The sequence below is a fragment of the Rhinoderma darwinii genome, chromosome 11 (assembly GCF_050947455.1).
Source record: "Rhinoderma darwinii isolate aRhiDar2 chromosome 11, aRhiDar2.hap1, whole genome shotgun sequence".
NCBI lineage: Eukaryota > Metazoa > Chordata > Amphibia > Anura > Rhinodermatidae > Rhinoderma > Rhinoderma darwinii.
In genome coordinates this window covers 29,919,429-29,934,561 of record NC_134697.1, presented here as the reverse complement: position 1 = coordinate 29,934,561, position 15,133 = coordinate 29,919,429, and the positions used below count along the sequence as shown (strand labels likewise).

General features: G+C 41.1%; 1 protein-coding gene across 2 annotated transcripts in view; it reads left to right on the top strand.

Moving 5' to 3' along the window:
• The window catches only part of DNTT (DNA nucleotidylexotransferase), a 213,220-nt gene that overhangs the window by 171,622 nt on the left and 26,465 nt on the right, over positions 1-15,133 (top strand). Inside the window, exon 10 of one of the 2 annotated variants that reach the window (XM_075843235.1) lies at positions 3,364-3,444. In XM_075843235.1, coding sequence (XP_075699350.1) covers positions 3,364-3,444 — 81 coding nt within the window. Of the gene's footprint in view, positions 1-3,360; positions 3,445-15,133 lie in introns of both variants that reach the window. The other variant, XM_075843234.1, reaches the window with a different exon arrangement.

Here is a 15,133-nt window from a genome sequence, read left to right as displayed (position 1 = left end):
ATCGAAGATTAATGGCAGTATGCAGTAATAGTGTAATGTATGCCATATAAGGGCAGTTTGGTTGTACCTGGCGTAGCTCACCGCCAGTTTTCCGTCGGCACATCTGGAAAGACATTTTTTTTAACACCAATAACAAAAAATGAATGTGTCAGAATAAGTGTCCACCGGGTGGCTTTGTAAATATGGCGTTGAGCTTGAACGCTGTCCTCTTCAATCCAAGTAATAATAACAACACCAAATGTTACAGAAAACCCCCAAAACAATATTCACCTCTGCAATCCCCCACCGATCCAGCCCAGGCACTCCCTCTGGTCTCTGTTTACAAGCTGCCAGTGCGGTAGCGTGGCAGCCAATCAGTGGCCTCAGTGGTCACGTGAATACTACTGGCATCAACACTGATCGATGGGAGCCATGATTAAAGTGGTACAGTATGTGACAGCTGAGGACACTGATTGGCTACAGCGGACGCGCACCAGCTGTTTAAAGGAAACTTGTCACGTGGTACATGCAGTCCGATCGCAGGCAGCATGATATAAGGCAGGGGGAGCAGATTGAAAAACATCTTTGTGTGAAAAGATTTAGGATGATTTCTAATTTATTGATATAAATCTCTACTAACCCTGACCTCAAGGGCACGGCCAGATGTGGCAGAGTTTTTCCCGCTGCAAATGTTGGTATAGATTTGGGGCAATGACGCAACGAATCTGCACCAACATTTGCATATTTGACGTTGCAGACGTTGCAGAAAAGACAGCGGACTTGCCACAGATTTCAGTTTTTGCATTGCAAAGGCTGAAATCCGCAGTGAAATTCCGCTTCTTCTCCGCAACAGTCAGTGCATGCTGCGGAGGGAAAATTCTGCACCGCAGCCTATGGCCCGCAGCAGAGTTTTCCACAACGTCTGTACTAACTTGACTAAAAATGTATCGAAACAACTGAAAAAAAAGTCCGCAGGAGAATTCCACAGCAATTCCGCCACGTCTGGCCGTGCCCTAAGAGTGTAGTGGACGGTTATTTTCAGTGATTCCCTCATAGAGGGAAAACTGTTAAGCAATGGTTAAGTCCGCCCACTGGACTCTTAAAGAGGCTCTGTCACCAGATTTTGCAGCCCCTATCTGCTATTGCAGCAGATAGGCGCTGCAATGTAGATTACAGTAACGTTTTTATTTTTAAAAAACGAGCATTTTTGGCCAAGTTATGACCATTTTTGTAGTTATGCAAATGAGGCTTGCAAAAGTCCAAGTGGGTGTGTTTAAAAGTAAAAGTCCAAGTGGGTGTGTTTAAAAGTAAAAGTCCAAGCTGGATGATACTTCTCGTCAGAGGGCCCAGCTAGTAAAAGTAGTAAACACGCCCCGATGTACGCACATAATACACGCCCACTTGGACTTTTACTTTTAAACACACCCACTTGGACTTTTGCAAGCCTCATTTGCATAACTACAAAAATGGTCATAACTTGGCCAAAAATGCTCGTTTTTTAAAAATAAAAACGTTACTGTAATCTACATTGCAGCGCCGATCTGCTGCAATAGCAGATAGGGGTTGCAAAATCTGGTGACAGAGCCTCTTTAAGCTCAGAGGGAGCAGAGTTTCATAAAATACAGGTTATCCTAAATCTTTCCCCTCAAACTTATATATCAACCTGCTCTGCTCCACATGTTTATTAACATGCTGCCTGCATATTGGACAGCATATACCACGTGGCAGGTTCCCTTTTGACAAAGACCGGGAGTGGGCAACTTGTCTGAGGGGGATTGGAGAGGTGAGTATTGTTTTTTTTTTCATTTATGTTATTACATTTGCCGCTGTTATCATTTATTTTTTTTCAGAAATTGAATAACCCCTTTAAAACTGGTGTGCTTATATTAATAAAAATACCCCATTGGGAAAGCCACACTGCGGTCCACTTCAGTCAGCTGAGAACTTAGGCAAATGGTAGCGTCGGAGTTTGGCATAACCTACAAGCATGAATCTGCGGATCCCGCATACTTTGTGTCTACAATTGATGAATGTCATGCCATGACAATGTCCAATGTACACCAAAGTGCACTCCACAGTCACCAGAGGTCAATCCAATAGGGGACTTATGGGATGACCTGAAACAGTAGATTTGCAGCGTGAATGTGCAGAAAACAAATCTGCAGCGACTGCACAATTCCATCTCTAATTAATGTTTCCTGCACCTTCATGCCACAAAGAATTCAGGTTGTCCTGAGGACAAAGTGGCACCTTCCTAGTACTAGAAAGATACATACTTTTAGTTTTCAAGGAGTAATAAAGTGGCCCCTGAATGTCGATTAAATATGTTTTAGTGTGTTTAACGAGGTTAAAAGGTTTTCCACTATGGACAATCCCTGTTTATTAAAAGGATCCCCACTGAAATAAGCTGATATCAAGGTATCAAGAGACCGGGCAGCCGGCTGGTAGTAAATGTTCATTTCTCCTGCAGCTCCACTACACCGGAAATTACAGGGGTTACCACAAGCTTAAATATAAAATTTCTCTGTTAGATTGTGCAAAACATAACCACTTTTCAATTCGAAACTATCAGATAAAAATGCTCCTACGGCTAAATATTGCTGTTACTCACTCGTTATAGCGCCCCCTGGCGGTCTTTTGATTTTCTCTCATAACATCTAGCTAATGTGTCCAGTGCTGGTAGTCACACATGCCTAGAAGTTCCACAATTTACCATTTTGCTTTTTTCTCCATAACAACACTGTCATCTAATAGTTCCGTATTAGTAAGTGTTGTCATGGGGACACAGGTACAAAATGTCCTCTCATAGGATCGCTATAACTTTAACCTCTGATAATTCATCCCAGAAATGAGATATTTTAATGTATTCTGATATTTTTAAACCAGGATAAATACGTGGTCTCCGTTAAATAAGAAAATGTATATTTTAAATGAATAGTTCATAGAGAAAAATATTTATCTGGCCAAGTAAAAACATTACTTTTCAGGATAATTCTAATTTATTTTTAAGCCTTGTAGAAAATGCATAAAGTAGATATGAGATGGGATTAATAACTGCCGTTCCCCCCAGATTGCTGCTCTTTAATGTTCTAAATTAAGAGCGAAGAGGCCCATGGTCTTGTCAAGTGATAATCCTAGCAGGCCAATTATTTTTAATACAGAGCTCAGGCAGTTTATCAGATCACCGGGTATTTAATCGGAGTTTATGTGCCCATCTAAAATCTAAAACGCTTTCCTAATACCCACATCCTAACATAGTGAGCTCAGAAATTGTATAATTCTGTGACATTTGTTGGAGGGAGCTCATAATATAACAATTGTTGATAAGCCATACAATAGCTGAAAGGAAAATGAAATGTATTATTTGTTTTTCCTTAACAGCAGTTTGAACGAGATTTACGGAGATATGCGACCCAGGAGAAAAAGATGATGCTGGATAACCACGCGCTGTATGATAAAACCAAGGTATTGAAAAATAAATATGTTTTCATGGTTCTTACTTTATTTTATAAAGTAAAGTTCTATGCTGATATTTCTAGGTGTCAATGGTAATCAATGATAGCCAAAAATTATCTTAAAGGTACAGTATCATATTAAAAGGAGATGAAAATGCAGATACAAGAAGAAATTATTAAAAAAAAGAGGTTTTTGTAGATTACTGCTTGAGGAAAATAAGTCAGTTTTGCTTATTTAGGCTAAAGGGTGTATTGAACCCGTGATTTAACAGTTCTTATTTCAGACATAAAACCCAAACAACGTAACATGGTTCTACTGAATTGAATTTACAGCACCATAAAATACACTATATAGAAAAAAGTATTCAGGTGTTCCATTCAGTCCCATTGCCACAGAATGCCAATTGCAATTTGTGAAAGAATGAGTCATTGTAACGAGATCACTGAATTCCAGCGTGGTCCTTTAATAGGACGCCACCATTGTAACAAGTCAGTTTGTGAAGCTTCTTCACTCCTAGATATTCCACCATCAACTGTGAGTGATATTATTGCAAAGTGGAAGCGTTTCAGAACCACAACAACTCAGCCATAAAGTGGAGACCACGTAAAGTTACAGAGTGGGGTCACCGAGTGCTGAGGCACATAGTGCAAAAAAGTCACCAACGCTCTGCTCAATAACTGCAGAGCTCCAAACCTCCACTGGCATTAACATCTGCACAAAAACTGTGTGCTGGGAGTTTCATTTCATGGGTTTCCATGGCCAAGCAGCTGCATGCCAGCCTCACATCACCAAGCACAATGTCAAGCGTTGGATGGAGTGGTGTAAAGCCGCAGCCGCTGGACTCTGGAGCAGGGGAAACGTGTTCTGTGGAGTGATGGATCACACTTCTACATCTGGCAGTCTGATGGATGGGTCTGGGTTTGGCGAATTCCGGGAGAATGTTACCTGCCTGACTGCATTGTACCCACTGTAAAGTTTGGTGGAGGAGGGATAATGTTATGGGGATGTTTTTCAGGGTTTGGCCTAGGCCCCTTAGTTCCAGTGAAGGGAAATGTTAATGCTTCATTGTACCAGGACATTTTGGACAATTGAACACTTCCAACTTTGTGGGAACAGTTTGGGGTTCGGCCCTTTTCTGTTCCAGCATGGCTGACCCCAGTGCACAAGTTCCATAACGTGGATAACTATCTGAGAAAAAAACAGAGATGCACGGTGCCACATAGTGCAGATCACCAATGGAATGATGTTGAATAACAGATAAGGTCAAATGCTCACCCATATGAGTTGTGCAATTCAGGCACAACCCTGATGTAAGCTGGAAAACAATTTATCCGGAGGATCAGCTGCAGCCAGGTCCCAACCGGCAACAGTATCTGAAATAATGTTTTTTAAGTGTGCAAATCATAGACCATAAAGAGGCGCTGTTGATATAAATGGAATAGAATCCAAGTCAAAGTATTGTATGAAAGAATAATTGATTTATTAAGGCCATTTGTTGGCCTGATGAAGACGCCAGTTCAGAATCGAAATGCGTAGCCTTAATAAATCAATTATTCTTTCATACAATACTTTGACTTGGATTCTATTCCATTTATATCAGCAACGCCTCTTTATGATCCATTTTTTATACTCTTAAAAATCAAGTTCCATAAAGACGTGGTCGGGTGAGTTTGGTGTGAAAGAACTTGACTGGCCCAGACAGAGACCTGACCTCAACCCCATCCAACACCTTTTGAACGAACTAGAACGGAAATTGCAAGCCAAGTCCTTTCGTCCAACATCAGTGTCTGACCTCACAAATGTTCCTCTGGATGAATGGAAAAAATTCCCACAGACACACTCCAAAATCTTGTAGAAACCCTTCCCAGAAGAGTGGAAACTGTTTTAGCTGCAAAGGGGGGACCAACTCTATATTAATGCCTATGGATTTAGAATGGGATGTCATAAAAGGTCCTGTAGGTGGAATGTGTAGGTGTCCCAATACTTTTGTCCATATAGTGTAGTTACCTATAGTGCTGTAAGTTTGCTTCAGTAGAACGGTGGGGCCTCCAGCGTTAAATCCGGAATCCAGGTTGTTAAATACAGGTACAATATACCTGTCCGAATGAGGCCCTATGGTGTGTCAGCGAGTCTTGTTGCAGTTTTCATTTTTCTAGAGTAGTTTAAGAAAGAAAAAATTGCTTAGCTCTGATTTGGCGCTATTATAATTTTGATAAATGAAGCCTATTAGGGTATGATCACATGTAACAAATTTATTGCAGAGATTTCTGCTCTATTCATCTGAATAGGGTTGTTTCTGTAACATATGCTTGGATTTCTGCAAGCCCCAATTCTGAGAAATGTATGCAACAAATCTGCTGCATGTGAACATACCCTTAGTGTATAAAATCTATTTTTTCACAGTTTAATGTATTGCTATTGAGCTGGTAGCAGTGAAATATCATGTGGCCCCAAGTTTTATTACCTGGCACCAACTGTTGATTGTGATATAACAAAAACAATTAGGGTTCATGCATATGGCCATATTGGGGCTGCCATAGGAGTATATAGCAGTGCCTTTACTGTGTCTCCATATGCATCCAATTTCATACAGAGGTTTGGAATTCAACCCCTAAAAAATCATGACCTTCTCCATTGGATGCAACATTGCGGAGGTATTCTCCTTTAGTAGCATTGCTAAGGAGCCATACAACCTGCGTTTACTGCTGCACAGGCTCCATGCCCGTGTGAATGAGTCCTAAACCTCTACTTTACCAGTATACACACAAATATTGGGGATAGGCAGCACACTACTGAATAATACACATTTAGGCATTATGGCTGTACGGAGGCACATGTATTCCTGCGACTTCTTACTGCAGAGCCATAGGCACTCCCATGTGCCGCTATATGGTGCTCATTATGGCATTGTACTACAGAAACAATCTCCCTTAGAATCAATGTTTCTTGGGGAAGATACAAATTTTGAAGATTCATATAGAATCAGACAGAAAAAAACCATTCTGACCCAACAAAACCCCGCCCCCCCCCCCCCAAAACAAAAACCAGTATGCTAGTAAGAAATAATTAACACCATAATAAATTCACTGGACAAAGTGCATTGAAGACACTGAACTTCATTTGTGAATTTTAATATCTTTCTGCTTCATTGCCGTACTCAGCTCTGCTACATCTGTAGATAAACGATCCATTGCTAGACTCTTTATTGATGCAGCAAGACTAATTGGTTTATCTATAGACTCTTTTTGTGATTTAAGATGATAATTATGGTTGCTAATGAGGAACAAGCGATAGACAAGGCGCACTAAAAGCATTTTGCAGCTTATAATGTATTTGATCCCTGCCCTTTTTTATTGTGATTTTTTTGATTCATATATTATTATATTATGCCAATGAGCAGGACTGCATATACTAGAAGCATGACTAATACATTTACTGCTAAGAGAATATGTGATTTTTTTCTTTATGACGTTAAGGACTAAAAATACATGATTTACTATAATCAATCAAATCAAATGTACAGATGCAGCACTGGTGGATTTGTCAGTTAATTAAAAACTCTGCTTGCTGTTAGGGAATGGATACATTCTTGTTTGCATCCAGAGGCTGAGAACCTGCACAGAGCTATTACTTATCACAGATCAGGTTTCTACAATTGTATCAAATCTAAACAATCCTCAGTGACCAGTGGCGTAACTATCGTGGTCGCAGCGGTCGCAATTGCGACCGGGCCCTGAAGCCAGGGGGCCCGTGGCCCCCCGCACTACATCAATGAAAAGTTACTATAGTAACTGGGGCCTATGTAATAAACGACACGGCCCCCGTTATTATAGTAACTGACAGTACTTACATTCCTCCTTCCGGAGCGCAGCGGCGGTCCTGACGTCACAGCGATGTGCACAGCGCATGACGTCACAACGCTGTGCGCTGCGCACAACATCTCGACCCTGGATGGAGTCAGGACCTCCGCTGCGGCCGAAGAGGAGGGTCAGTTTAATATTACTGTCTGTTGGGGCTGATGGGTCAGGGTCCGACTCCCGGGTCCTCCACCAATCAGCTGTTTTGAAGGGGGTGCAGCGCTCGTACGAGCGATACTTTCCCTTCATTCCGGTCACTTTCTCACACTGTATCGCCGACACGGACGTGTTAGCGATTCACAGTGTTAGCAAGTAAGGGAAATGTACAGGGAAATGTATGAGCGCTGCACCTCCTTCAAAAGAGCTGATTGGCAGGGGTCCTGGGAGTTGGACCCTGACCCATCAGCTATTGATGGCCTATCCAGAGGATAGGCTATCAATGTTTAGGGACTGGACAACCCTTTTTAAGCCTACCATGTGGTAGGCTTAAAAACAGGGCCCCAGCAGACGGTAATCTTATACTGTATAAGATTACTGTCTGCTTGATCCTGTATCTAAGCCTACCTTAGGCTTAGATACAGGGTCCAACAAACAGTATCACACATGCACTTGGGCCCTGTATCTAAGCCTACTATATGTGTTAGGCTATGTTCACATCAGCGTTGCCCTTCTGTTGAGGGGTTCCGTCTGAGGTTTTTGTCGGGTTAACCCCTCAACAGAATGGCAAACTAAAATCTCAGCTTTCGTTTCCCTCACCATTGATCTTCATGGTGATGGAAACATTGCTAAAGGTTTCCGTCTGTCACCAATGCGACAGGGTTCCGTTGTTCTTGACGCAACCAGTCGACTGCGCTATTGGTTCCGTCAAAACAACGGAACCGTGTCACAACGGTGACAAGCGGAAAGCTTTAGCAAAATTTCCTTCACCATGGAGATCAATGGTGAGGGAAACGGAAGCTAAGGTTTCAGTTTGCCTTTCCGTTGAGGGGTTACCCGAAGGAAACCCCAGAAGGAAGGGCAGAGGTGATGTGAACAGGCACTTAATAATGTTTTTTTTTTTTGTGTTTGTGGTTTTTTAAAGATTCGGTCGTGGGATTACGTTGGATTCGAGGACTACTTTGATGACAGCTTTTTTTATTATCAATAAAATGGTTAATGAGGGTTGTGTGTTTTTTTTTAAATTTCAATAAACCTGTTTATTCTATGTCCTTGTATTTTTTTTACGCTTTATTACTACCGCCATAGTAATGGCTGAGTGACAGCATCCATAACTAAGGCAGAGCTTAGTGTTAGCCGGTTCAGAGGCTAACACTGACCCCTGTTATTACCCCGGTACCCACCACCACCAGGGGAGCCGGGAAGAGCCGAGTACGATACAGTACCCGACCATCTGTAGTGATGTGGGGTTCGCTCATTTTTATAACCAGCCAGATACAACAGAGCAGCAGCGGGCTAGCATTACCAGGGTGGGAAGGGCCACTGTTTTTGGGCTTTCCCAGACTAATAATACCAGCCTGCGGCCGAGCAACTACCCAACCATCACTACAGATGGTCGGCGGTGGATACCGGGGTAATATCCAACTACCCAACTACCCAACTACCCAACCATCACTACAGATGGTCGGCGGTGGATACCGGGGTAATATCTCTAACATGAAGCCTCACCTTAGTAATGGACGCTGTCAATCAGCCAGTAGCTATTACTAAGGCTGGGTTCACACAGAGTTTTTTGCAGGCAGAAAATCAGATTTTGCTCTGCCTGCACGCCGATTTTCGCTGCGTTTTTTTGCCCGATGTCAATGGGAGGTCAGAAGCGTAAATGCCCGAAGATAGGGCATGTCCCTTCTTTTTCCCGTGAGCCGGTTTTTCCGCTCGCGGGAAAAAAACACCTCCGCCTCCCATTGAAATCAATGGGTGGCATTTTCGGCCATTTTTTGGAGCGTTTTCCACGTCAAAAAAGGGGAAAAAAAACTCAGTAAGGCGGTAGTAATAAAGCTTAGAAAAATACAAAGAAATAAAAATTCCACACAACCCTCGTTATCCATTTTATTGAGAATAAAAACGCTGTCATCGAAGTAGTCCCCGAATCCAAAGTAGTCCAATGACCGAACTTGTAAAAAAACACAAACACACAAAAATAATTAGTAGCACATAAAAAAGCAAAACAATTATTATTCTTACCTTTCCTGGGTCCAGCGCTGGAGCCGCAATGTCAGTGAGCTGGGCCCTATATCTAATCCTATCATGTGTGATACTGCCTGCTGAGACACTGTATCTAATCCTGTCATGTGTGATACTGTGCTGAGCCACTGTATCTAATCCTATCATGTGTGATACTACCTGCTGAGACACTGTATCTAATACTATCATGTGTGATACTGTGCTAAGCCACTGTATCTAATCCTATCCATAGCAATTCGGTTGTAGTGCTATAGATATGCTGATAGATATTTATATACACACACTTTTTTTTTGGTGGGGGGTATATGTATTGGGTCTATTTCCCCTGACGTTTCAAGACCTTAGTGACGTCCCTGGCTGCTAGTGCTGCATCGTTGGGTCACTTAGGAGACCCAGCGATGCAGCTAAAAACTGCGGGCCGTCGGCCATTAGAAGTTTGGGGGGGGCCCAAGAAGTATCTTCTTTGCATCGGGGCCCATGAGCCTTTAGCTACGCTCCTGTCAGTGACAGTTATCGCAATACATTCAACAGCACAAATCTCTCTCTTATCCTGACAGTTTGCTTCTCAGAGTCAGGTAAGGCTTCGTTCACATCTGCGTCAGGGTTCAGTTCTGGGGTTCCGACTGAGCTTTCTGTCAGAACGGAACCCTGACTGAAATTCTTCTAACTTCTTCACAGATTCTTCTAACTTCTCGACTGTAGTGTGGAGGACATTGAATGGAGCGGCGGTCAAGTATGGGCGCTGCCGTTCCATTCAATGTCTATTGGAATGATTTATGATTTTGGGAATACCCCTTTTAAGACATTTACCAACTAGCTGGAGCAGAAAGTGGTTATAAGGAGTGGTTTCTCTCTCTCTCTCTCTCTCTCTCTCCCTCTCACTCACTGGCAGGTCGTGGGTCATAACAGTTGGACAAACCGTGATCGGTTTATTCTTTTGAGGACCTTTCTAACCAAAAGGGATTGTCCAAAGTGACAACCCCTTTTAAACACCAGTACAATTGTTTTCTTTCAAATTGCTTTTAAACCACATTAGAAAAACATCTTAAGTGATTGATATTAACTATCTCTTATATACAGAGTATAACACAATATCTACAACATCGACTACAGAGAAAAGCCACAAAAGGCTGATTAGATCGAAGCTGATAAATAAAATAACTATATATTAATGAAGGCTTTATTTAAACCACAGGGAATGTTACTTTTTTGATAAGCTTTTATTGGATCTTTCTCAGGTTGTAACGAGCATACTCCGGCTTTTTCTACTAATGTATGTATTTTTGTGTAGGAGTAATGGGGAAACGATGTGGGAGGTTTTGCCGCAAGGCGTATTGGATATTGCGGCTTAGTGTCTGCTCTTATTCTGTCAGGAAATCTGCAGATTGCTATATTATTGGATTGCTACTGCTCACTGGCAATTTTACTATGAATAAAGAAATACAAACCCTGATCCATTTGTACTCTATTTGCACAATTCCATATAAACCGCCAGACACAAATAAACAGGGAAATTAGTTGCAGTCGTTCTAGTTATATATAAGGTGAAAAGGCTATAATACCACAGGACACCCTGATGGAAAACCGACTGAACCCATTAAAATCAATGGGTTCCTTTGGCCACCGGTGGTGTCCGTGGTGCAACGGAATCGGCGCTTCCGGATATTCCCTTGTTCTGCTCCTCTGATGGAGCAGAACAACAGAATTGAGAACGCAGATGTGAACATAGCCTTAGAAATACATTTTGAGTGGAGTAATAATGAATTACACTAATAATAATAATAATAATAATAGTAATATAGTCTCAGTTTGGACTTATTATGGTCAGCTGGTCCTAATCGAACCAAGGAGTCTTAGCAACTATAAGTATTTTGCTGTAGTTTACAAGATATGTGATAACTGGGGTGAAGTATGAGGATTTCTAATCACAATGTAAAAAATAGTCTTATATTAGTAAACCAGAAGTTCGAAAAATATCCAAAGGTTGGAAATGATGTTTGTTTTAGGTTTTTCTATTGATGAGAGATTGTTGTGCGTTTCTGATAAGGTAAGTCACAAGTAACTATCAATATGGCTGCTTTTCCTGTAGTCACTTTTAGCCAATCACAGGAATAAAGAGCTCGAGGTCCTTTCGTCTTATTCCCTGCACAATGGAGCTCAAGTGAATGGGACTGTGTTGAAGTTGTAGACTGAGGGCATCGTTGTGCAGGTAAAATATTCTGAGGTCCCCGCAATAAGACCCCCATCAATCACTAAGCGAGGGCATATTTTAGTGATATGCCATCGCTTAATATAGTGGGGAAACTCCTTTAAATGAGCAGATATATTAGTTTTTGGGTAAATTCTTTCAATTCGAACACCAACTATTTTAAGGTCTTATGTTAAAAATACTGTAAGGGATACTATCAACCCTAAGGCCGTTCCAAAATACGCTTCTAAAGTGGTAAAGTTGTATTGAAATAAATATAAGTGCTTCACCTGACTTGTATATTTCTCACTTAATACATAAATAGTGTTGAAAGCTTCCAATGTTGTGTGTCAATTATCTTCCCGACTTTTCACCTTGTGTTGTGTTAACCTCAAAACCAAGTCTTTCTGTGAAATGTGCTGTATTTTATACTAGAAATTCAGTCTAATGACATTACTATTTAACACATATTGTGAAATTGACAACCTTTATCTCCAGGTGTCACTGAATCAAATATAATTTCTTAAGAAGGAGCGTGAAATGAGTATTGTATTTACACTTCAAAGCCTTTCAAACGAGGAGGGCATCTACCTTGAAGAGTGGAATTTTTATTTCAGTTGGTTTGCTATATATACTATTCTTTAAAGTTTACACTGATTAGTTCAGTCTTAGCCTAGAAAGGCTAAAGCAGGTCCTGATGCTCTCTTTGATGGTGGAGTGTAGGATAACGGTTGACTTGGCTTTACTCTTACATCGTTCCACAGTCACATACAGTTTTTTTAAAAACCTTACACATTAGATTAAAATTGTCCAAACTCGGCATAATAATCAAATGATCTAATGTGTATGAGAGGCCTCCTGACTGTCCCATGATGGCAGATAATGGTGGAAAGGAGGTCCGAACATGTTGAAATCCTTTATTCTTGTGAGAGATAAGTCACTGGCAGAGATTTCTGGCAATGTATCATTCCGCTTCCTTGCCGATCAGAGCATGCATATGATAAATAACCAGTACTTTGTTTTAAGTGAGTATATACTTCATAATAAAAATAAAAATGTCCAGTAATTCCTCTGTTAACCTTCTTTTCTCCTTTGATAAAATGCATGTTAAAATTGAAAACTGTGAGAAATATATAAAGAATGCTTCAATATAATGAATCCCCATCCCCTGCTCTCCACATACCTCAGATCAGATGTGTCTCCGGCTGTAAGGCACCTGGCTGCAGAAAGAGCCCTCCCTCACTCTTTTAGCAATATCCTTAAAGAGGCTCTGTCACCAGATTTTGCAACCCCTATCTGCTATTGCAGCAGATAGGCGCTGCAATGTAGATTACAGTAAAGTTTTTATTTTTTAAAAACGAGCATTTTTGGCCAAGTTATGACCATTTTTGTAGTTATGCAAATGAGGCTTGCAAAAGTCCAAGTGGGTGTGTTTAAAAGTAAAAGTCCAAGTGGGCGTGTATTATGTGCTTACATCGGGGCGTTTTTAATACTTTTACTAGCTGGGCGCTCTGAAGAGAAGTATCATCCACTTCTCTTCAGAACGCCCAGCTTGTGACAGTGCAGATCTGTGACGTCACTCACAGGTCCTGCATCGTGTCGGCCACATCGGCACCAGAGGCTACAGTTGATTCTGCAGCAGCATCAGCGTTTGCAGGTAAGATCGACTTACCTGCAAACGCTGATGCTGCTGCAGAATCAACTGTAGCCTCTGGTGCCGATGTGGCCGACACGATGCAGGACGCACATAATACACGCCCACTTGGACTTTTACTTTTAAACACACCCACTTGGACTTTTGCAAGCCTCATTTGCATAACTACAAAAATGGTAATAACTTGGCCAAAAATGCTCGTTTTTAAAAAATAAAAACGTTACTGTAATCTACATTGCAGCGCCTATCTGCTGCAATAGCAGATAGGGGCTGCAAAATCTGGTGACAGAGCCTCTTTAATTGACCAATTCCTAAGTGGTAAATCCTTCCCTTATGTTTTTCTTATAATTGACATAGCAAATACTCCTAGGACGTTAACTTTTATTCAGATTATATCACATCCCCCTGCTCACTCTTTTTCCTGTTTGCTCTCTTCCTGCTCTTTGCAGCACTGGAGTCCTGGGTTCAAATCCGACCAAGGGCAGCATCTATGTTCTCCGTTTCTATGTTCTCCATTTTTGTGTGGGTTTCCTCCCACATTCCAAAAACATACTTATAGGTTAAATTATTCTATTACATTAGTCCACATGTGTATGTGTGGGTGAGATAGGGAAATTAGATCGCGGATCGATGTGAATGATGACAATCTTTGTACAACACTGCGGAATATGTTGACGCTCTATGAGCAATGGGAAATAGATAAATCCAATCTTCCAATTTATACTGCTACCCCACATTTCTGGATTTTTCTCCTCTCATTGTAATTTTGCGAGTCAACTGATTGACCAAAGTAGAAGGGTCTAACATCCAGAAACACTGGAAGTTCCATGTTATTTATATAAATCCTGTTACTCAATAATCTTTCTTATGGCTTTACCCATTGTTCAGAATGATGATTGAGATTTTTTTTTTTTAGAATAACAACTACTTTTGTTATTTTTGTAATATTACTGACCAAGAATATTTCAAAAACTTGTTTTTCACCTCCAACCAGCTTTCAATGAGAGTCAATATTATTTCTCTGCTTTAGGAGTTGAGAGGCTAAATTGGAGCACAGTGAGTACTTGATTTATCTGTTGTAAACTTGTTTACTGGATACCTTGCTAGTAAATGTATTTTATGCATTGCCCTGGTTTATACTGAAGTAAAGGACTGAATACAACATCATTCAGTTTGTCCCTTCGCATAGAAACACATTGCATGAATTTACTTTCCACCTGAAGGCATGAAAATGTTTTGTGGGATCACCTGGTAATTAAGAAATAACTTTTCAGGGTGTTCGTACATGTAGCAGCCACACGGCTTGTACAGGTAAAGCACATTGAAACCATGTACTTCACCTGTATAAAAAAAACGCGGTAATTCACAATAAAACTGCGTGCGATTTTGCTGCCTGGTACTCCGTCATGCGGCACACTACCTCAGCACAGCCGCTGCGTGAATGGACACCATCAAAGTTATACTTCTCAATCATCAGAGGGCAAATTTATATATGAAGCATCTTTACCATGAACAAACATGTTTGTATAGGGCCTACCAGGATGGGCATTTGGAATTTGTTATCCCCATACAGTCAAATGAAATGGACCATTTGGACCCCATGTGTACATTTGATGGGAACTTGAAATTAAGGTAGTTATTACGTATATTTGTAATAAATGGGCCCCTAAAAAAGGAGAACATTATGAAGATCTTTATATACAATATATTTAGTGGGACCCTATAAAGCAGAGTAGTGAACAGCTGGCCACTGAAAAGAGCATTTGGGCCGCTTTTTTGGACTAATTTTCTGGAGCCATTGAATACTGTCTGTAGTGC